Source organism: Egretta garzetta, unplaced genomic scaffold, assembly GCF_000687185.1.
Source record: "Egretta garzetta isolate BGI_Z169 unplaced genomic scaffold, ASM68718v1 scaffold70, whole genome shotgun sequence".
In the NCBI taxonomy this organism is placed as follows: domain Eukaryota; kingdom Metazoa; phylum Chordata; class Aves; order Pelecaniformes; family Ardeidae; genus Egretta; species Egretta garzetta.
The window spans coordinates 4,097,933-4,119,363 of NW_009258539.1; the positions used below are offsets into that span (position 1 = coordinate 4,097,933).

The window sequence follows — 21,431 nt, forward strand, 5'->3', positions numbered from 1 at the left end:
GTATGCCCTTTTTAGCCTCTAGCACTAAAGTTTGTACTGTACACATAAATATTTATTGATTGAGGGAAAAATGAGTCTAGCACTGGAAACTGTCCTTAATTCTGTCCTCTGTTTAAGAAACCTTCTGAAGGAATTGATACTTTCTGACAAAATATGTTTTTCATAAAATTCCCAGCTAGATCCAGACCTACACTGCTGACAGGAAAGCAAATGTTTTCTGTGTAATATGGATACCCAATTCTACTTTGCTTCATGGTAAAAGTGGAAGATGTGTGATGTAGGTCAGCATGGTATCAATTCTAGCAAATTAAAGAATAGACACTTTCTCTCAAATTAATCAAAGCATCTGTGAAACTTCATAAATTAGGAATAATGTGGACATGTGAACCTACTTGACACTGCACAAAATAATCACTGGTTTTGATTGTGGTTCTCAATAGCTCTCATACATACAAAAATATGTCAAAATTTATAGCTTCACATAAAAGTTGCACAGTGACTACACTATATAAAATGATATTTCTATATTTTTAAAATTTAATGTGTTAGTCAAAGCATCAGATCAGAAACTTGGCTTGAATTTTAGAAAGAATAAATCATCTTTTACCACTGTGACATGGGGGAATATCCCAAGTATTTCCATTCATCTTTTGCTGATGCTATGTGTAAAATGTGAATTCTTTTAGCCAGTTAGGGTAATGAGGCCATGATTCAGTACAATTCCAAGTATGTCCTATTAATTTAGATATGTTTCTTAGATCCTCACTAGAATAAGCCTGAGACTTCTCTCTGTCTGTATAATTCCAAGTTTGTTTCTTCCACGTGAAAGAGCACCTACTGGATGCTTAAACTTGATATCTCTTTCTGGGTGTTTTTTTTTTGGTTTTGTTTTTGTTTTTTTTTTTTTTCATTTGGCACATTATTTTTCCTATTTTTCTGCTGAATTGCACCTTAATTGCCAAGTCCAGTTTGTGTCCTAGCTTCATTAGTATTTAGTTCTGGCTTAATTGTTTGAATTAATGGTATGTACATAAATTATAAATGATTGGATCTGTAGTAGTTTCTCACAAATTATATTAATAATAAAATTTTAAGAGGGAATAAAGAATGTACATTCCTTACGATAAGAAAAGTACTTGAAATAAGGTAGGCACCAATCTCTCTTATGCAACAGAATCCTGTTAAAAACAGATGTATGTGAAAGAATCCTATTTAGTTGTAGGATATTTTCCTCCTTTACTTTGCATCATAGATTTCATGCTTATTACTTAATTAGAACAGTGTATTTACACAGGTGGAATACACCACTTTTCATGACAGTGGCTTTTACAGCTTTCTGGTCTTATTTTAGTCATTTGATTCTTCCTTTTTTTGGTGTTTGAACTAACTAGAGCCATTGTTTCATTTCAGTTTGGAAGACGTTGCATTGAAGATCTTTTTAATGATTTTCGAGATGGACGAAGACTTCTGGAGCTCCTGGAATGCCTTACAGGCCAAAAACTTGTATGTGTATATTAATGCATTTACTGTATATTGAAGTATTGATGTTGTGATAATTGTAGTAGGTGGTGTTCATTAAGTTCTGCCATTGATGTGGGCCTGTGCAAACTATTTTTTAGAGGTCTGAATATTTTAAACTTTCATTTGAGTTCAATATAGTGTATTCTAGTTTCTGATTTTGGGCAGTCAAATTTGTTTTTTCTTTGTAGGCAAAAGAAAAAGGTGCCACAAGAGTTCATGCTCTGAACAACGTCAACAAAGCACTGCAGGTTTTGCAGAGAAATAACGTAAGTAATCAAATGGTCAGGGACAGAACATCTATAGACAGCATATTTAATGCTTTGTAAGTGTGGGATCAAACACTGGCCTATAGTGTACACTAAACTGGAGTCAAGGCTGGTTTTATTGATGTGACTTGGATACTTTGTCAGTCAGCGCCAGGATGGAATGTATTTCAAAAAGTTTAAAATCCTCTGCCAGCAAATGTTTGAATAATATATCTGTAACGGATGATATCTGAAGACAGACCAACGTGCACAATTTTATGGTAATGCATGGTGTTTAAAATACATTTTAAAAGGTTAATTACAAGAAGTCATCCATAGCTTGTTAGAAAGTGCTGCCTATCAAAATCTCATAATACTCACAAGCTCTGACAATTATGAAGTCTGAAAAACAGAGGCTTTTCCTACAAGAAATCTTTTTGGTAAATTTTCATTGGTGTCTGTTCCTTCTGGTTCATAACATTAAAGAAATGAATCATATCAAAACCACTTTCCATTATACTTTGTCAAGATTGACTTTTCAAGCCAGTATCCTGTGCATCATTTTTGAGTAAATATTCTTATGATATCTTCCTTATGCAAGCATTCTAATGGACCCATAACTTTAGGAGACATTTTCAGTGGCCAACTAATTGTATCATATCTCCTCCTCAAGAATAAATTCAAATAAACTATAACATTCACTTAAACTTAACAGTAAGATGTGATGGAACAGTGATAATGTCTTCTGTGCTGCATATTATATTGGATTTCTTGATAGCTGCAGTAGGTCACTAAACATGCTTGAGTTCAGCTGCTGAATAAAGTTATTGATTTTATAAATCTAAGGTAATGCTTATCCATCTGAAGATTTGTGCATAAATGAAAGTGACCTTATCAGACTGGCATAAAGACCTCCAGCTTGAGTTTTCTTTCTTAAATGGAATTTCATATAAAAAATTAGAAGAAAAAAGCTTCTAATTCTTTAAAATCTGCAATATTTGACATTGTTGAAAAAAAGCCAGCAATACATTATTTCACAGTATACAAGAAGGCTTTGATTGCATACCTGGAATGTGGTTACAACTTTCCATAGTAATGCTTTTGAAAGTGTTTATTCACTACGTATCAGCTAAATCCATTAATGTGCTTTTCATTCAGTTTCCAAAACACAATAGTGCCTTTCAAATATAGAAAAAAAAAGAGAGAGTATTCCAACTGAAGAATATAGAAGAAAAAACATTCTTCTAGAAAGTGAAGTGGTCATCCAGTAGCCATCATATTCATGTAATGAAAACCTTATAAGCTCTGTACAATATTAAAATTAGTATAGTCTATCTATATACTATATCAAATTAGCATGAAGCCAAAAGATCTGCCTCTGAAATAGTTTCCTCATCCTTCAAAATCATCTCAAGAGTTATTTCTATGGGACTTCAGGAATACAAAAGCAATGATTCTAAAGCTGTTTAAAACCTGTGACTAATCTAGATTTTTCTTCTGGTATGTGCCATCCTTGCTCTGAGGTTCTGCAGTCATCTGGGTGCTAACAGGTTGAAAAATGCTGCTGCTTCCAGTCAATCCATTTTACAGATTTTTTTTTTCTTATGAAAAGTTGATAGTGTTGGGGTGGGCTGTTGCCCCCTCCACACCCCCAGAAGTGTTCCTCTGTTTCAGTAAAACCAATGTAAGCTCTGTGTATTCAGGCTTCTATTTCCAAAACCAGATGGAGGATTTTGCCTGGAGAACATGTAGGTGATACTCTGATAATCTTTGTAGTGAGTCACTTGCTATGTGGACCCCATTTTAAATTTAGGATATAAAGTCTAAGTTCCACTTGAGAAATGTTCTGAGATGCTGCTGGTTAGACTGAACTGCCTGTCTCATATGCTTTCAGTACAAAATGATGAATTCTTAAAGAAAAGAGTTCTTAGTTTTAGAGTTCTTGACAAAATATCTACTTTGTGATTAGAAAATATGACCTATACATAGATGCATTGAAATTAAAAAAAAAAGAGGCTTGTTTTGAGTGTGAAAAAGCTTTAGTCATTTTTGAATTATTATTAACTATTACTTTTAATTGTATATTTTCACAACAGGCTATAACTGGAATAATTGGAACTCTAGATCACTGCTTGCTTTTTGCCAGCACATTAATTGTGCCATTTATAAAACATGAGTTGGATGTTTACTAAACAACAGAAACAAAATGAGAGATTTACCCTAGCCCATACGTCCCTCTTCCTCACCACAAAGAAAGTTTATCACCAAATGTATGAAAATAACACCAACTTCTTATGCTTGCTATTAATCTTACAAAAAAAATTTTTTCATTTCTTTCATAGGTTGATCTGGTAAATATTGGGAGCTCAGATATTGTGGATGGAAATCATAAGCTGACCCTTGGTTTGATCTGGAATATAATCCTCCACTGGCAGGTGAGTGGCACTGCTGCTTACTTTCCATGAAGCACCTTTATTCCATTGATCTTTTTTCTATTATTATCCAGCCACAACGTACAAAGTAAACATAAAAATTGCAGAAAATGTCATAAATCAGTAAGTTTTATGGCAATCTGTTTACATATTACCTAGGATATTAAGAATCTTAAGATAAAATAGGGTTTAGAGCATTAGTAGCAGCTCTTTTGGTTCTGATTTCACGGTCAGATGTTGCAAGAGAATAGATAATACAGTTATTGTAAGAAAAATTGATAGGCAAAGCCAATGTGTATATATAGCTTTCATAGTCACTTTTCGTTTTAGTACCTTAGAGTGACTTCTCTATTTTATATTTTAATGAAATAATCACATTTTTTGCTTTTCGCTGCTGACCTAGTCTACCAAATATTATTTTTAGAACACTGAAAAGCTGCTGCTCTGGCAATTTATTGAAGAAGTGGCTCATTTAACTTTCTTTCTCTTTAGAGAGAAAGGGGAGATTATGATGTAGACCTCGTAAAAAACAACATGGTAGATGAAGACACTTAAGTAAACAAATTCTGAGACAGCAGTAAAATAAAAATTCAAAAGAACTAGCATCTAGATGATCTGAGTCTGTGTGTTTGTATGAATCTGGGCTAAGAGTCTGTCCATTTGTGTTGGCTCTGTTCCTCAACCAATAATCTACAAGTTTTTGTAGCATTACAAGTAAAGATGGTGGGAAACAAAGCCTAAAATACTTTATATTAAAAACTAAACACTCCTGTCAAAAATCACATGTGTATCATTCATTAAAGTAGGGAGAATTTTTCTTCTGATTTCACAGGACATGTTGTAGTGGAAACAATAGACAGAAGCTAGAAATACTTAAATCACTTCTTCCCTTGTCTCCTCTTCCAATATTCCTAGTTTAATTGCATAACATTGTTCTAAATTACTTATTAAGAGCAGATGGAATATGAAACCTAGTTGTGCAACTTTTGCCAATAATCCTTGAATCACTGTGTTATCATATATATGAATTATGGCCTGAGATGACAAAATTCATATTTTCATTTGTTCATACTTTATCCTGAAGCAAAGTGTTAAAGATGTGCTTTAGTATTAGTTCTGTACTTATTAATTTTTCTTTCAGCTTTTCCCACCATTCTTCTTAACTTCTATTTGCACACACACAGAAGACACACATGTTCCCTGGTATAGTCTGGTGAGGTTTTTGAGAGCAGGCATGTGCTCTTAGAGTACTGCTTGGTTGCAGTACATAGGTGATTTGTTTCAAGCTTCATCCTGAGCTTAATGATAACTGTGACAGCAGCTGTGATGGTACCTGTGACCAGCTGAACTACCCATATATGAAAAGTCCAGGGATCATATTTACAAAGCAGTGGCTAAAGGCGTGACACTTTCTCAGCATAGTCATAATGATTCAGTCCATGTTTACTCTGTACTTTGAGTTCTGTGTTTCAGTTTGTTCTATTCATGGATTATTGAAGGGAAGAGACCCGCATGTTCTGGACTTCTCTTTTCATTCAAAATTTTGTAAATAAATTTCTAATTTGGCTGGGATTCAATTTCAGTTTATTTTCTAAAGAGTAGCTAAAGCCTGGTTTGCAAGAAGAAGCCATTATTATATAATAACCCTGTTGCTGTGGCATAATGATGAACAACTGAAAAATAATATAAAGCCAGATTTCTACCTGGGCTTTTCTCTTTTTAAACAAAACTCAGGAGGTGTTGGTTCACTGCCTGTTTCCCTCAAAGGACTGGAATTTGCCTATTTACAGCTCCATGGAGAAAGTCTTTGTCCTTTTCCAGATTTTCTTTCAAGTTTTGAAGTGATTTGTGTGATCTAGAATATGTTCGAGATTGTTCTTCCCTGTTTATAGGCTGGTACTGTCTTACACATTGCCAGCACTTATGGTGAAATGAGGCTGTAATTTCTTAAGAAAGGGTACTTCTTCCTGTTGGTACCATTTTGCCTATCAATCACAGATGTTCTTGGCACTAAGCAGCTGGAAGCATGATAAGCTGTTGTTAAAGACTAAATTATGGACTCAGGGCCGCCAAATTTATCTGCCAGTTGTCCACAGTTGGGTAAAACAAAAAAAAAAGATGTGAGTTACTTGGACAGTTATTTTGTTGCAGATGGACAGGCAAGAACCTTTTTCCAGTTTCACATGCTGCAGCCAGGACCACCTTGGGACAGAACAGTACTTGTATATGACAACAAGACTGTATCTTACAAAAATGCCAATCTCTTTGTGCAAAATGTAAAACAAACAAAAAAAAAAAGATGGTAGAAGAAAGGTTCATGAAAGGAATAATAAGGCAGTACCAGTCCGAGTGGGTATCAGCAGTCCCACTGAGGAAAGGCAGGGGTAGAGGCATTGCAGCAGACAAAGTTTGACTCATTCTTGCCACTCTCATTTCTGTTCAGTAGAAATCTTATGGCTTTCCATATCCCCTGTGGTGACTGTGTCCTTTCTTATCTAGCCCGTTTTTCAGATTATTATTAAAAGTTTCGCTGAAATTGAACCATCGTTCTGAGTTGAGCACCTGCTGCCAAAGATCTTTATGGTACTGAATCTATCAGAGTTTGTTTCCTTGAACCTGCTGCCCTCTTTCTCACAGTTCTGTGATCTCAGCCTCACTGAAGCATTAACATTTAAGCAAAAACAAAACCAAACCATTCATTTCTGAACTGTTACATTTGACAAAGACTCTTAAGAGTGGAAAAACATTCTGTACTGCAGTGTGCAAGTTGTTTTATTCTGTTTTTAAGAGCAAACTTATTTGCATGTAGAACATGAAAAAACAAAAAATCCCTAGCAAAAATCTTTGGTGAGAGTCTGTTGTGGTTTAACCCGGCTGGCAACTCAGCACCACGCAGCTGCTCGCTCACTCCCCCCCCCCCCCCCCTCACGGCTCCCCGCCCCGTCCCGAGCCACGATCAGTCCCTGAGCAGCGATCACTCTCCCCACGACCGACCGACCAAATAACCCCCCCAAGCATGACGTTATGCACCTGAGTGTTGGGTTTAGGTGAAACAGATGTACTGCAAGCCTGAGACTATGCTGTGTTCCTAGTTGCATGCACATAGCTACACACGCATGGACTCCAGGACATGGTCCTGCAGCAAGCAAATCAGAGGTCTGCTGCTGCCATGAGCCAGGCCTGGGTGTGCTGCTTTGGCCACTTCCCAGTGTGGTGAGGAGAATAGCAGTGTTCCCATTCTGTTCACAGCTTCCTGTTTGGCAGTTTGGTGTTTCAGAACTCATCTTGGTGATGTCTGTCTTGCCCTTTTACCCCCTTCTATTCAAAATTGAATCTTATTGCTGTGATATAGGTCCATTCCCTGAGAAGAGCAAGTATTTCTATTCTCTGGAAACTGGAGCTTCCTGCATCTTAAAGCTTTGTTTCCTGCCAGGATATACCACATTAGAAAGGAGAGGTAACAAAGAAATGAGTATCAGAGGTCAGCTCATCATAGTTGGACTAGATGACCTCTAGGGGTCCCTTCCAACCCAAAACATTCTATGATTCTATGATTTGACAGCAAGAGGCAGAGCCTACTAGACACTTTGAAATGGCTGTAGGTTTTAAGCCTGGATGCTGAGGGAGCTTATCCATCCAAACGCTCTTCAGGCTAACGTGAGCACACCACTATGTACTACTACTGTTCCTGAAGAGTATATCTTAACTGAGAAACCTTCAAAAAGCTTCCTTCTACCCTCAGTGTCAGCCAGCACTTTTCCACTCAGACGCTGATCTTGCTTCAGGACCGGGCCATCCTGCAGGCAGCGTGATGCAGCACCCGCGGCGGCGTGGTGTGGCGTGGTGTGGCATGGTGTGGCACAGTGCTGCGTCGTACTTCTGAGGTGCCAGGTGGGGTGGGAGGGGGGATGGCAGTGCCCCTTGGGGCGTGCAGGAGGACAAGGTGGGTCCAGTTGTAGAAGTGGAATTTTCCGCCATTTCTCACTGAATAGGAAGTGACCTTAGCCTTCAGGATGAAATCAGACCCTTTTCCTTTGTTATTTTAAATGCCTGCCATTTCTTAGGAGACCATAAAAAAATCATAAATATAACAGTCTTCACCGCTGCGGAAAAATGCCGGCAACTGAGAGTAACTACCCAATGCCAGCGCACTAAACTCAACAAGATAAGTTTGAAACTATTTTGTATTTGTTTACTTAAAAGTAGAAATAAATGCTAAGTTTTTTACTTTGTCTTTTAAAATCAAATGAAAAACTATCACCCATATTCTTCTGACTAATTGCCTTCCTGATGGGCCATTGTTTTATTGTTTTTGCCTAATTTCCTCTGTTCATACTTATTGCTCCTCTCTTAAGTTAATGTCAACTCAAACACTTGATCTTTTCTGTATGTTATGAACTTTTATATTTCTAAATATTGTGTTTCTGCATTCATTCAGTAATCAAATCTTATAGTTTGCTTATAATATTCAGATAAATCTGCATTCGTAAATACAAGCACATGATAAAAATCCAAAATGAACAATGAAATCCTGGCTTGGATGATTCTCCATTACCATAACTTCAATATTTTCTAGTCTTTCAGGTTGTTTAAGTTTGGTGCAATAGATGCTAATCTCAGTTTTTTCCTTCTTTTTAGCACCTGGACTCATGAAAACCAAAATTTTATATGTTTTATAATAGTGAAGGGGTTTTGCCTGGAAATACAGGAGGCAAATCTCTGAACTTGCTGAATTATGTAAATCTACTTTGGCAACTCTCAATAATGAAGACACTACAAATATTAATGAGAAACTCAAAATACCCACTCAGGCTTATGAAGCAAAACTAAAGAATATATTTCCTGATTTTCTTAAAGTCTTTACTTTCTGTCTCCAGCTGTAGAAATGTAGGCAATTATAAAATGCTGCTGTTCTTATCTGCTAGAATTTATATTCATTTTCATTAGTGCAAACTGAAATGGACTAAAGTCAGGAATGTGTCCCATGAAATTTAGAGAGGATCAGTTTTTCTCCCATCTCAAAAACTAATAACATATAAAGTTAACTTTATACCTAAGTCTCAAAAGAAAAATTGAAGACACTGATACTCTTTGGGTAGTACGCATCTGAGATGTAAAAATGAGACATTCTTTTAGTAATTCATATCTTCACTTATTCAAACTAGCAATCAACTTAACAGACTGAACAATAAAATGGTATCTGGATTTGTTCTACAGTATCATAGTAATCATTTTTTTTTGTGGTTGATTATTCTTTGAGATTACATCTTCTGCATTTTATCTTATGGTTTTTATGGTTTGAAGTGGTCCATCCTTTATCATAAAGTAGCTTCTGCACTGAATGTTGTTCTTTGACTGATATTGGCTGCAGAGCAATTCAAGTTGAGAATTATAATGAAATTATATACTTCATAAGTGAATAAGCCACAATAAGCAACTTCATAGTTAAATTATAATTTAGGGAGTATTTTAAAAGAGCTGCTAATCTTTACAAGATATATGGAGAAAGCAGTGATTTAAAAGGGATTACTTCACAGGAAAATAAATTATAAACTTCTTAATAGAAATTTTGGGTGCTCTTTCACTAGTAAAGAAGTTGCTAAGAAATATATAATCAACTGCATTATGTCAAACTCCAGGCTAATGTTTTTACAAGCCTTCAGAATTAATGGCTTTTTGTAAAATAATAACTGTAGGTTGGTGAGCTTTCTCTAATGAAAGAAGAATAATAACTATTCATTTTAAAAAGTTTAAAAATTAATCATATACAATACTCTTTTAATTCATGCACTGAAATTCACTTTTCATCCAAGTGCACGCGTGCAAATATAGTTTGCACGTTTATGTCAAAAAACATTTTGTACGTGCCCTGAGCACATTTATTTTGCCTCAGTACTTCAACTCTGGCAATGAGAGAAGAATGCTTTTCATTGTTTTATCAACTTTTGCTATAATGTATCATGCTAACTAAGGATATATTTCCAGAGCAAAGAAAACCACCAGGAATGATACTTAGTTTGAACAAACTCTGTTCCCGTAAGTGGTGCAAACAAATGTGCCTTTTCTGTTCATCCACGGAACATTTCACATGGCACAAGGATGAATGCACTGAATGCAACAGCAACGGTGACCAACAGATCGATATCAGTTGTCTTTAAGCATTCAGACCTGACTGCTGTCATTATACTGTGACACCAAGTATGTTCTATAATTACTTAGGAGGCTTTTCTTTAAGGCTTAAATCTAGGCAACCGAAGGTTTTTTTGTGTCAAAAAAAAAAAAAAAAGTCAGCTTTTAATGAGTAAGTTCAATCACTGATGAAATTCTGTCTCTTCTTGCAGGTCAAAGATGTAATGAAAAACATCATGGCTGGACTGCAGCAGACAAACAGTGAAAAGATTCTGCTGAGCTGGGTCCGCCAATCGACTCGTAATTACCCACAGGTCAATGTTATCAATTTCACCAGTAGCTGGTCTGATGGATTGGCTTTCAATGCACTTCTCCACAGTCACAGGTAGGAAAACTAACTTTGTGTTATTTCAGTGAGCTTGTAACAGATGGCTGTAACAGAGCTTGGGGATGGTGTATCTATTATGTCAGGGTTTTACCTGCTTGCTGTGGGGGTGTTTCAGCATTCTTTTAAATGGCCACCTGTTTGCTTTGACCAGGGTGCTGTGTTTATTGTCAGACTGAATCCCCTTGTGGAGGGAGAAGGTCTGAGCTTTTCACAGAGCAATCGAATATGCTCAGCTCAGGTCCTTTTCTGGAATTTCAATGCATATACTAAGTAGATAGTCTCAGGGAGTACAGGCTTGGAAACTTTTGAGAAGAGCAAGGAATAGAATCAAAACCAAGCCTTTGAGGTTGTCCTAGAGAGAGAAGGAGATTTTCCTATGGGGTCTTAGAGGGGAAGAAATGTAGTGTTTGTTGAAAGCCTCTTACAGGTGCTGGATTGAAAGTACGGACTTGCCTTGAAGGGACGCAGCTGGAGAAGGTAGCCTTTGTTTTCAAAACCTTTCATGTTGTTGCCCCAGCTGATCTGAGTTTTCACCCTCTCTCAGAAGTTGTTTTGTTCTAGTCTATTCTGTATAAGACTCTACTTCTAGAGATTCAGAGTTCTCTGGTGGTTCTGTGTACTTGGCTTAAGGAAGATGTGCAAGCCAATCTATCTTAAAGGTCTAGTTCTTGCCACCACTGGTTTTAAAGCAGTAGGTATTTTTCCAGTGTGGTAAGATTCCTGATTTCTCTTCTCCTTCTATACATCTCTCCTAAAGGGGGCTATCCTGCAAGGTGGCTGACTACTCCAAATTATCAGTGAGTAGATTTTTTGAACAGTTGAGTGGGTATATCCTGTTTAGTAAGAGACAACAGCATTTTACAAGATACTAGAACAAGTCAGGGCATTTTTTTTTTTTTTTGGTTGCATTAAAGGCTTAAAACAGAATAAGGCAAAATACTTCTAAAAGCATAGTCTGAGACAATATGTGCCTTCCAACTGATGCAGTGAAGACCTGCAGATATTTCTTTCCAAAATTTTCACTGGCTCATGTAATTGTTTCTGAATGAAACTGATTAGGTCTATTGCTGTCATAGTCCAAAGACTGACAGTGACAGCCATTTACAGTGGCTATGCCTTACACCACCACCCCAGGCACAGTAGTCATCTCTTGTTGTGAGTCCATTTTTTCACCCTGCATAGGCCTGGAAGCCTTGAGTAGATCTGACTGTACTGAAGGTCCAGGAACTTTCAGTTACAAGTGTTGTTTGTGTGTAATGTTAGGAATGAGGCATTGTCTTAAGGAAGAATTTATTGTACTCTAAAAGGGCTTATTGTATGTCTTTGACGTGCATTCAGTATTTATATCTTTAACAACTGGCTTTCCCACCATCCTGGTATTACTCTGCCATTCATGTGCTCACGTCTTGCAGGTGTTTATGCAGGTATTAGGAAAACTGCGTTTTCAGAGCTAAATAAGAAAAGAACTAGAATATAGTGACTACTAACTTTTGATAATTACTTTATTCATTGGTCATTCATTAAAATGTGGTTTTGTGGGTTTTTTGCAAACATTCTCTAAGCTTACTTGTTTTGTTATTTCCACTGATGATAATTTCTCTTTTTAATTTGCTCTCTCATTTCATAAGTGGTTTCATTCTGATGGACCTGAATATAAGAATGCAATTATCCTGTAGAAATCAATTAATCTATTTGTTTCTAAAGATCTGATTCCATACTTGTAGATGTTAAAAAAAGAAAAAAGAAAAAAAAAAAGCTTTGTGTGGCATACTCTTCTGTCTGCATCATTTGCCTTCATGGAAGCTTTGTTACAGTGTGGGAGCTTATGTGTAATTTCTGTGGGCATGAATACCTTTTCATCTTCCTAAGACATTGTGTCTACACAACCTTATTAAGTAGGTAAATGCTGTTTTTAACTCAAACACTAGGTTACTTAATTCACACAAGAACTTTGTGATACGAAAAGGACTGAGTGATTCCTACTAATTTTGGTGGTAAAGTGCTTCCTCTGTTGCATTGGATACATCTAAGAAAAAGTAGATACACCTCAAAGGGAAAATACTTTATTTCAAAAATGCCCAAAAAAAGTTATGCTGAAATTATATTGGATAACTAATTATTACTGTAGACTAAAAGTCTAAATCCAGTAGTACTGTCCAGCATTGTAACTACCTTGATTTAATTTTCAGCAAATCAGTGCAGCAGAAGGCCAAAGCGGTGGCATGTCTTTTCACTTAGACACAATATCAGACTGTCTGTTTCCTGATTAGGGCATCTGAAACTCAGATATTCAGACTGTGTGCTCTACAGGACCATGTAATATCATCTGGTGTCTGAAGTCAGTAATCAGAAATTCCTTTTTGTCCTTCTCTGTAAGAAGAGCTCCAGAAGCCTGAACCGTCTCTTATTCAGGAGCAGTCCCTGGTTGGGGAAGGCAGTTGCCTGCCTAAGCCACATTGGGAATGTCTAGACAGATGTCTAAGTGTCTCTATGCCATACTTTATGCACTGCTGTGTTCAGTTCAGTGTGAAGTTCACCAGTTGCGAACATTCATTTCCTGCTCACTACAATTTATGCACTTTATTCAGGTTTTCTAAAACAGGGCTGCAAAATTTAAGCTCGCTTTTACTCTTCTTGTGTCTGCTGCCATAAATCTTGCACAGCTTTCTGCACAGTGAGCTTATCTCCAGTAGAAGTGAAAAATAATTACTCCACAGAAGGCTTGTCTCTTGTCCAGTAGTTAATGCGCTCATCTGGGAAATGGCAAGTGTGCATTCAGATTCCTTGAGGCAAGTCTCCAAGACTCCAAGACACACCAGTTGTTGTCTTCTGGACTTGAATTGCTAAGTTATTCTGCAACAGTCTCAGAGGAAGACCTAAAGTTCTCTGAAGCCCTGAGTCAGACATTTTTAAGATGAACCTCTGTGCTTAGATGTGTCCTCTATATTGATTTTTGGTGACTGCACTTCATGCTCAGTATGCAGGAGCACTGAATTGCCCTTCAAGATTCAAGATGCAATCAATAAAATAAGTACACTAAGACACTCTGAGTATTCAGGAGCACCTAGATCTATCCTACAAGAATAAAATGCGTTCTCCAAGAAGCACTGACACCTAATTTAGTCACTCTAAAATGCAGGTACCTACTTATTGGGTGTCAGAGTGTCTGGGCTTTGTGTCTGAAGAAGACCGTTTGAATATACACTCAAGAGAAGTTGATCAATGCAGGTTTATGTGAAATCTTGGAGAAACCTGGTGTCTCACACATCCTATGCTTTAATAATATTTTGTGTTTTGCACACATAGAATGACGAGCTCTCTGAAGAAAAACACTTGAACTTAGTTCCTCTGTTCTCCCTCTTTGATTTTCTGTTTCTCCAGTTCTCCTGTTCTATTTGTTTCTCTTCCATTTCCTTGTTCTCCATAAAGTCTGGTCCAGATGTTCTCTTCTTTTTCCTGACTTCCTCTGAGTTTATTCCTCTGTATTTCATTAATTCACTTTTTCCATTATCTTTTTTCATCCTTCATTATTGTCCCTTTCTACAATACTTTTCAGTACCTCTCTTTCTTCCAGCAATTTTTATATTGAAATAGGCTCTTGAAGAAAACCAAGCATTTCTTGCTCTAATTGTCAGAACAGCTGTGGTTGTCTTTATGATTACTTAGGAAATAACCTAGTACATATATAAAACACATTGGTGGAAAAATTTATTTTTAAAGATTTAAAACATGTTCATTGTTCCTGAAACTTAAGACTTTTGTGATTTAATTGTCAAAAATAGTCTTTACTGCAAATGGTAGCTTCTCCTTTTTACACTGAAGTCTTGAAGTTTAGCCTTTCCTTCATGTATATTGTAGAGGTAAGCTGTAAGCCTTCCACGTTGACCCTCATCCTGTAATTCGTGTGCACAGCCTTTGTCATATTTCGATGTTCTTAGGAGTGCAAGCAGAATTAGTCAGAAAAAAGAATAGACATTGTTTGAAAATCAAGTATGACAATGAACTCATATGGTGGACCTGGTGCCTGGTGTATGTATTTTTTTCCACTTTTTGCACTATTCCTAGACTGTCTGCTACCAAAAAAAAACCCCAATAAAACAAAAATATCTCCCACACTGAAAGAATGATGCTAGCCAAATTTTTCCATAGTATTTAGGCTCTCTGAAAGTGAGGCAAGACTTCCTAGTAGCATTAAAGTAATTTCTTTGTGACATCTACAGAAATCAGTCTCTCACAATATGCAAACCTTAATTTTTTTTTTTCTAAACTCAGTCCTGTTTCATTTGCTTTTAAAAAAAGTGCTTCATAATACTTTTATGGTATAATGTTAAGAATGATATTTGGCATATAGCAGTAAGCTATTAAGATCAGTTACTACATGCTGTAGTTAGTCCTACTGTGTATCTAAACCACACTACTATTTTTACAATTAGATTTTTCTTTTTAAAATAATTCAAGCTTTTTTTTATAACTGCATTCAAACATACACTACACTGTAGTCTTTATAATGCCTCATCTGCAATATTGGCTGAGCGCTCAAATTTTTAAGTTGTAACTTACTAGAAGTAGATCTAATTAAAATTCTACTTTCAAAAAACCCTACATACAGAAAGTAGAAATTTTTTTAGTCACAGTGTTTTACTGTGATTTCAGGGAAATTAAATTAACTTTTTTGCAAACAACTTTTTGCAGCTCACAGCAGATAATGGCAAATAATTTTGAAGGAAATACATATAAACTTTAAAATAAATAACATTATACACTATCTTATATTTACAGTAATTTTTATGTCTTTGATTTATCCTTCAACAGCTTTCATGTTCAGCCTCAATTTACAGCCTCTGTTAAATTTTGGTTGTACTAACTTTGTAGTCAGTTCTTTTTGAGGGTGGGGATGGGGGAAGGAGAAGAATAGCAGGAGGAAATTGTTTGAGTAGATGAAGATGGGAGAATAGGCTTACACGTCTTCTTGCTTTTGATGTTAACACACTCTGGAGTTGCTATTAACAGTATATTCCATGTATCCATCTGGTCTTTAAAAAGAAAAAAAAATAATCCCTCAGCCTCTCTTACATCATATTTGTGTGCTTTTCTAAGTATATAATTCAATTTGCTTGCTAAATACCTGTTTCACCATAAAGTATCCAGGCTGAGTGATTGTGTGAAACATTTGAGAACAGGCACTGCATTATAGAAAACATCATTATGTTCATCTTATTCATAGTCAAGGTCCTCATTGTCAAGGAATAAACACCTTGGAAAGTTGTTATACTTTGGTTTTTCTTCTGTTTATATGACTGTTATATTTTAGGTATCTGCCCTCAAAAACATCCTAGGTAGTACTGAATCATCTTCATACATGGTCCAGGTGCAAAAAGCTCAAGAATGGAGGAAAAAAAAGAGTTAAGGCAACCTTGTTGCATTCCCATAACAATATATGTGTACAAACACAATGTCTCCAACTCTGAAATTCCTTAAAGCCCTGAGATGTGGAAAGCTTAAATGCTATTGTTAAGGAGAGGATACTGGCTTTACATGACTCACCAATAAAAATCTAATATGGTTCCTTTACTTTGATGGTTGATAATAATGAAATAACTTAATAATACTTAAATAATAAAACAAAATCAAACCAATCCGTATTCTTTAAGTGGCGATATTTTAATTTCTCTTATATAATGTTTTCAGTGATGGGTAGGTGGTTTTTTGGTTTGGGGTTTTTGGTTTTTGGTTTTTTTTTTAAGAGGTTCAGACAGTAGTGTGGAATTTGTATCTAGATGAATATTCTCAGCGCTTTGTTGAAGGGATTAAAAGAAAGTAAGAGACTGGCACGAAGCGCTAACTATGTAGACGTAATACACCGTGAGAGCAGTACACATAGTGGGAAGCTTTATCTCTCATAGTCTTTTAACTCACCATTCTATTGCTTACAGCTGACTGTTTTGTTTTGATCAGGTATTTCTAATGCCCTTTTTCTGCCATTTTACAAAGGAGTTACTTTGAGTAGATATTCCCATTTGTATAATCACCATCTCTCTATGGACATTTGGGCTCTTAAACAATTGCTTTTAATACTGAGTGTGAGGAGCACTGGAGCATGGGTTACTTGGCAAAGCTACAAGGGCACATCAATGAGCAAATTTTCAGAATATAAAGATAAACCTGGGCTATGGTTATTTGAACAGTACGTTCTGCATTGAACTGAATAATGGAGCTCCACAGCTGTGAAGTGGCACCATCACCCTAGGAATATACAGAAACTAAAATACTTTGCTAGGGAAGAGAGGTCAGTCCTGCTACAATTGAAACTCTCCCTACTCCAGGCTCCAGATCACAGAGAGCTTTCCTCATTTACTTCTTGTAAACTTTTTCCTCCAGATGGGTATCAGACAGAGCTTTGCCTCTTTCCTCTAAGTTTGTTGAGACCTTCCCCGCCCCGACCCTTTAATCAGAATTTTGAAGAGGGAACAGGTGGCATTCATTAGCTTCCTCCTTGCTTCTTTAAAATGCTTGATCTTAGGCCAGGTGACAGCCTTAGAAATGAGCACTTCACTGCAGCTATTTCTGCTTCAGGGTGCCATAGTGGGGAGGGGAGAAGGAAAATGGCATTAAAAAGAGGTCTTGGATAAGAGGAGCAAAATTTTGTCTTCAGAAGGTTAAAGGAAAAGTAGAAGTAAGAGCAATTGTATGAAGAGGTATGAAAATATTTTTTATTGTAACAAGTTACTAGGTTATATGCTAGTTAATGGCTCCTGGTTTGTTTTAATTGTGAGAGTGCTGAAGACATATATGAGATATTCTTGTATAAAGCTAGAACAACAACAAAGCCACAACTTTTCTCTTGAAAAGGAGATGGTAACTTACGATCTAAATGTGGCTCCTTTCTACATACACTGATGGCAAGCTTTTGTGAATTAGATACGTGAGTTGCTCTTTTGGCTAAGTTATTTTATTGTGGCCTAATTCTAATAGCATTATAATCTTAGCTAGATGTTAATACAGCTTAAGAAAATGGCCTACTAAAACATGCATGGAGTTTCTTCATGATATGCATAATTTCCTTTGTGTAATTATTTTTTACCAAAAGTTATGTAAGTTATAAAGGTTGCTGTTTTAAAAGTTTGTGTTATGTTAGAAATGAGTCACTTCAGAAATTCTGAAGAAATGAAAACAATACATCCTGTGATGTTAAAGTATCTTCAAAATTTTTCACATCCTTCCTTTAGAATTCTCAGGCTGGAGCTTATGCTTTATTTCTCTTACTTTTCTTGACTCTACAAAAAATCATTAGCTTTTCAGGTTTCACTGCCATATGCATCTTCAATGTATTCATTTCAGGTTGATATGGAAAAAACTTATTTGAATGAATAAACATATTCTGTAGTAAGTAAAGAAACCAACTCCCAGAAATTCTGCTTATTTTTTCTTCACTGCTTATAAGCTCTTGTGGGGGCTATTTGGTCACAATATCTATATCTGCGCTCATGAAAATCAGCTTTCCATTTTTTGACAAAGATTTAGCAGATGGTCTCTGAGGAAAAAATAAGAGTAAACAAAGATGTGTCTTGAAACAGTATTTGTGATAGGGGCTGTGGCTAGGAACAGAGCACTGTGGTGGGATGAAGTTAGTGAACATAGTTTCTGCTGCCTCTGAGTTTTGTTTTGTTGCTTCCTTAAATCTGATGGTAACCTGTTGCTTTTTGTAGTTCACTGTGGTTTGTCTTATCCGTGATATGTCAGGATTTGTTTGGCCTTAGTATACTCCAGATTCAATTTTCTTACCCTGCCTGATCTATTTCCACCAGAAATTGTGTAATCGGTTGGGGCGGGGGGGAGGAGGAGGAGGAAGTACTTTTTACACTTTATGACCAACTATTTTCCTTGCAAATATATAAAATATATTTCGAAAAACTTCGGGTTTGTTTTCCCCGTTCTTTTTTTTTTTTTTCTTCTTCTTTCTGCTTGTTATAGGAAACAACTGTAAGTACAAAAATTACCTTCTGTTTGAGATTTTTTTTTATTATTTTATAATACAAAACTTCTCCATTGAAGCCTTTAATCCTTTCAGTTTTGTCTCTCCATGATCTTGTCATAAACTAATGCTGTTGTAGCTGATCAGTGAGCGGCTAGATGGAGTTCAACATGTTCTAGTTAATTCTAACTTCTTTGAACATGCGTACGCTTGTATGTGTTTGGGGAGAGGAGTGAAGACTGCTAGTTATGTCTCCTTGGCTTTACTTCCTGTCAGACATGAACCGAGGTGAGAAAAACTTCCTCTCCCTTTTGTACAATTTGAACAATACAGAGAGAACAAATGAAGGCAGAGAATCAGTATTCCATTTTATTTCTTTTCTCTACTATTTCATACCTGCTCATACCTGTATTTAAAACTCCTCAGAAATCTAATAGTGGTTGTTATTTGATATTCTGTTTTGGTGTTGTTTCAGGGATTTTGAAAAGCTATTTGCCATATATTGCAATTCTTAATCTTCTAGGCTGTAATATCTTCTGCAGTCATACTTGGCAGTATTGCCGCATAAATATACCCAGCAAAACATCTAGACACATTGCACTGAGAAGCTGACGCTTCAGACTGATGTTATGGTGCTCTTATTCTACTGGTGGTGCTACTGAAATGTGTAATACTCAAGTATTCTTCCAACAGAGGGAAAATACAGAAAGTTAAATTGCTGTTGGAATAGGGAGAGATTTTTGAATTTTTAATTTTTTTTATAATTAAGTTGATGCTTGTTAGAGCTGAGTTGCAGTAGGTGGCTATGTACTTTTAAGTTGGCTTGAAATCTCTGCTGTCTTCTTTATGTACAATACTAAGAAAATTCATAAGAAACCTGTCAGTCACTTACTGAAGCTTTGTGCTTCTCTTTTATAAATTTGTCTCAGAGGGTTCAAATTTTTGCCATCTGTATTAAGTGTAAAAAGAGAGATGCCATGTATGCTTACATAGGCACATACATATGCAGTAGAGCTAGTAAGCATGCAAATTCAATTAAGGAGTTCTACAACATGATGTTATCTGAAATTTTGCCATTGAAACTTCTGTGTTTGTGTGCTTGGGTGTGTTAAAAAAAAAAAAAATAAAATCATTCTCTCTGTGTCTTATATTGAGAATCCTACCTGTACAGAGGACGTGATGATAATAGTCTTGGCCTATCTGGACACATTAACTTGAAAATATCCTTCAGGATTATGCAATTGAGAAGTTGGATGAAATTGAATGTTTAAGATATTACTAATGATGGTAGAGCTTTTTGAAGAGGAATAACACAATATTGTGTCATTCCTCAATGAATAATTCTAAATGTTATTGTTCTTGCTCAGTGGAGTCCTGACTGGTTAGAAGAGACCATGTTCCTGTATATAAAATCTTATATTGCCAAACGAGTCATGATTGTGTGAAGATAATGTGTTGCTCTGAGCAGCCCAAGTGCGTTTAGAAATTCACACCAAATCCCTGCAAAAATATTTGGGGGGGGGGGAGGTAGTCCCTTGGATATCATTCTTTTCTTTCTTTGTCCTAAAAGCATTTGTCACTGAATAATCTTTTTACACCCTAGTCTCTGTGGTATTTGTGCAACACATCCTTGCAGAGCTTTTTAAGAAATTCATAATAGCTTTTTGGTTACTATAGTGTTCTCTGTGCTAAATTTGATTTATGAGCTTATGCATCCTATGCCATATGCTAGCCAAAAAGTGTTAAATTTGGAGAGAATAAAAAACTGAAGAATATCTGTATGCCTGTAGAGTAAGGTGTAGGAGTGTGGTGGGTTGACCCCAGTCAGCAGCTGAGCACCCACACAGCCACTTGCTTTCTTCCCCCCTGCCTCCACTGGGACAGGAAGAGCAAAAGCAAGATAAATAATGAGTTGAAATAGAGACCATTCAGTAAATGAAGGAAAGAAGAATAGAAAAGCAAGTGATGCAAAGGCAGTAACTCAACATTTCCTACAAGCAGACTGATGCCCAGCCAGTCTCCAAGCAGCAGCCACCTTGAAGACAACCCCCCCCATCACCCTCTTCCTTTACCCCTTGAGCAAGTTATATAGTATGGAGTATCCCTTTTGCCAGTTTGGGTCAATTATCCTGGTTGCATCTCCTTCCAGCTTCTTGCCCACCCACAACCAAATTTAAAATTTTCAAGTTAGAATCATAAACTATTTATGTTGGAAAAGACCTTTAAGATCATCGAGTCCAACCGTTAACCTAGCACTACCAAGTCCACCACTAAACCATGTCCCTAAGCACCTCGTCTACCTGTCTTTTAAATACCTCCAGAGCTGGACACTCAACAGTTTCCCTGGGCAGCCTGTTCCAGTGCCTGACAACCCTTCAGTGAAGAAATTTGTCCTAATACCCAACCTAAACCTCCCCTGGCGTAACTTGAGGCCATTTCCTCTTGTCTTATCACTTGTTACTTGGGAGAAGAGACTCGCTACAGCCTCCTTTCAGGCAGTTGTAGAGGGCGATAAGGTCTCCCCTCAGACTCCTCTTCTCTAGGCTAAAACACCCTGGTTCCCTCAGCCATTCCTCATAAAACTTGTGCTCTAGACCCTTCCTCAGCTTCATTGCCCTTCTTTGGACACACTTCAATGCTTTTCTTGTAGTGAGGGGTCCAAAACTGAACATGGTGTCCAAGGTGCGGCCTCACATATGTCAAGTACAGGGGAAAGATGACTTCCCTAGTCCTGCTGGCCACGT

At 36.7% G+C, this 21,431-nt stretch overlaps 1 protein-coding gene across 1 annotated transcript in view; it reads left to right on the top strand.

Moving 5' to 3' along the window:
• The window catches only part of DMD (dystrophin), a 1,215,125-nt gene that overhangs the window by 275,441 nt on the left and 918,253 nt on the right, over positions 1 to 21,431 (top strand). Inside the window, 4 exon segments of the mRNA XM_035901725.1 lie at positions 1,411 to 1,503; positions 1,710 to 1,787; positions 4,109 to 4,201; positions 10,540 to 10,712. Of these exon segments, the coding sequence (XP_035757618.1) occupies positions 1,411 to 1,503; positions 1,710 to 1,787; positions 4,109 to 4,201; positions 10,540 to 10,712 (437 nt within the window).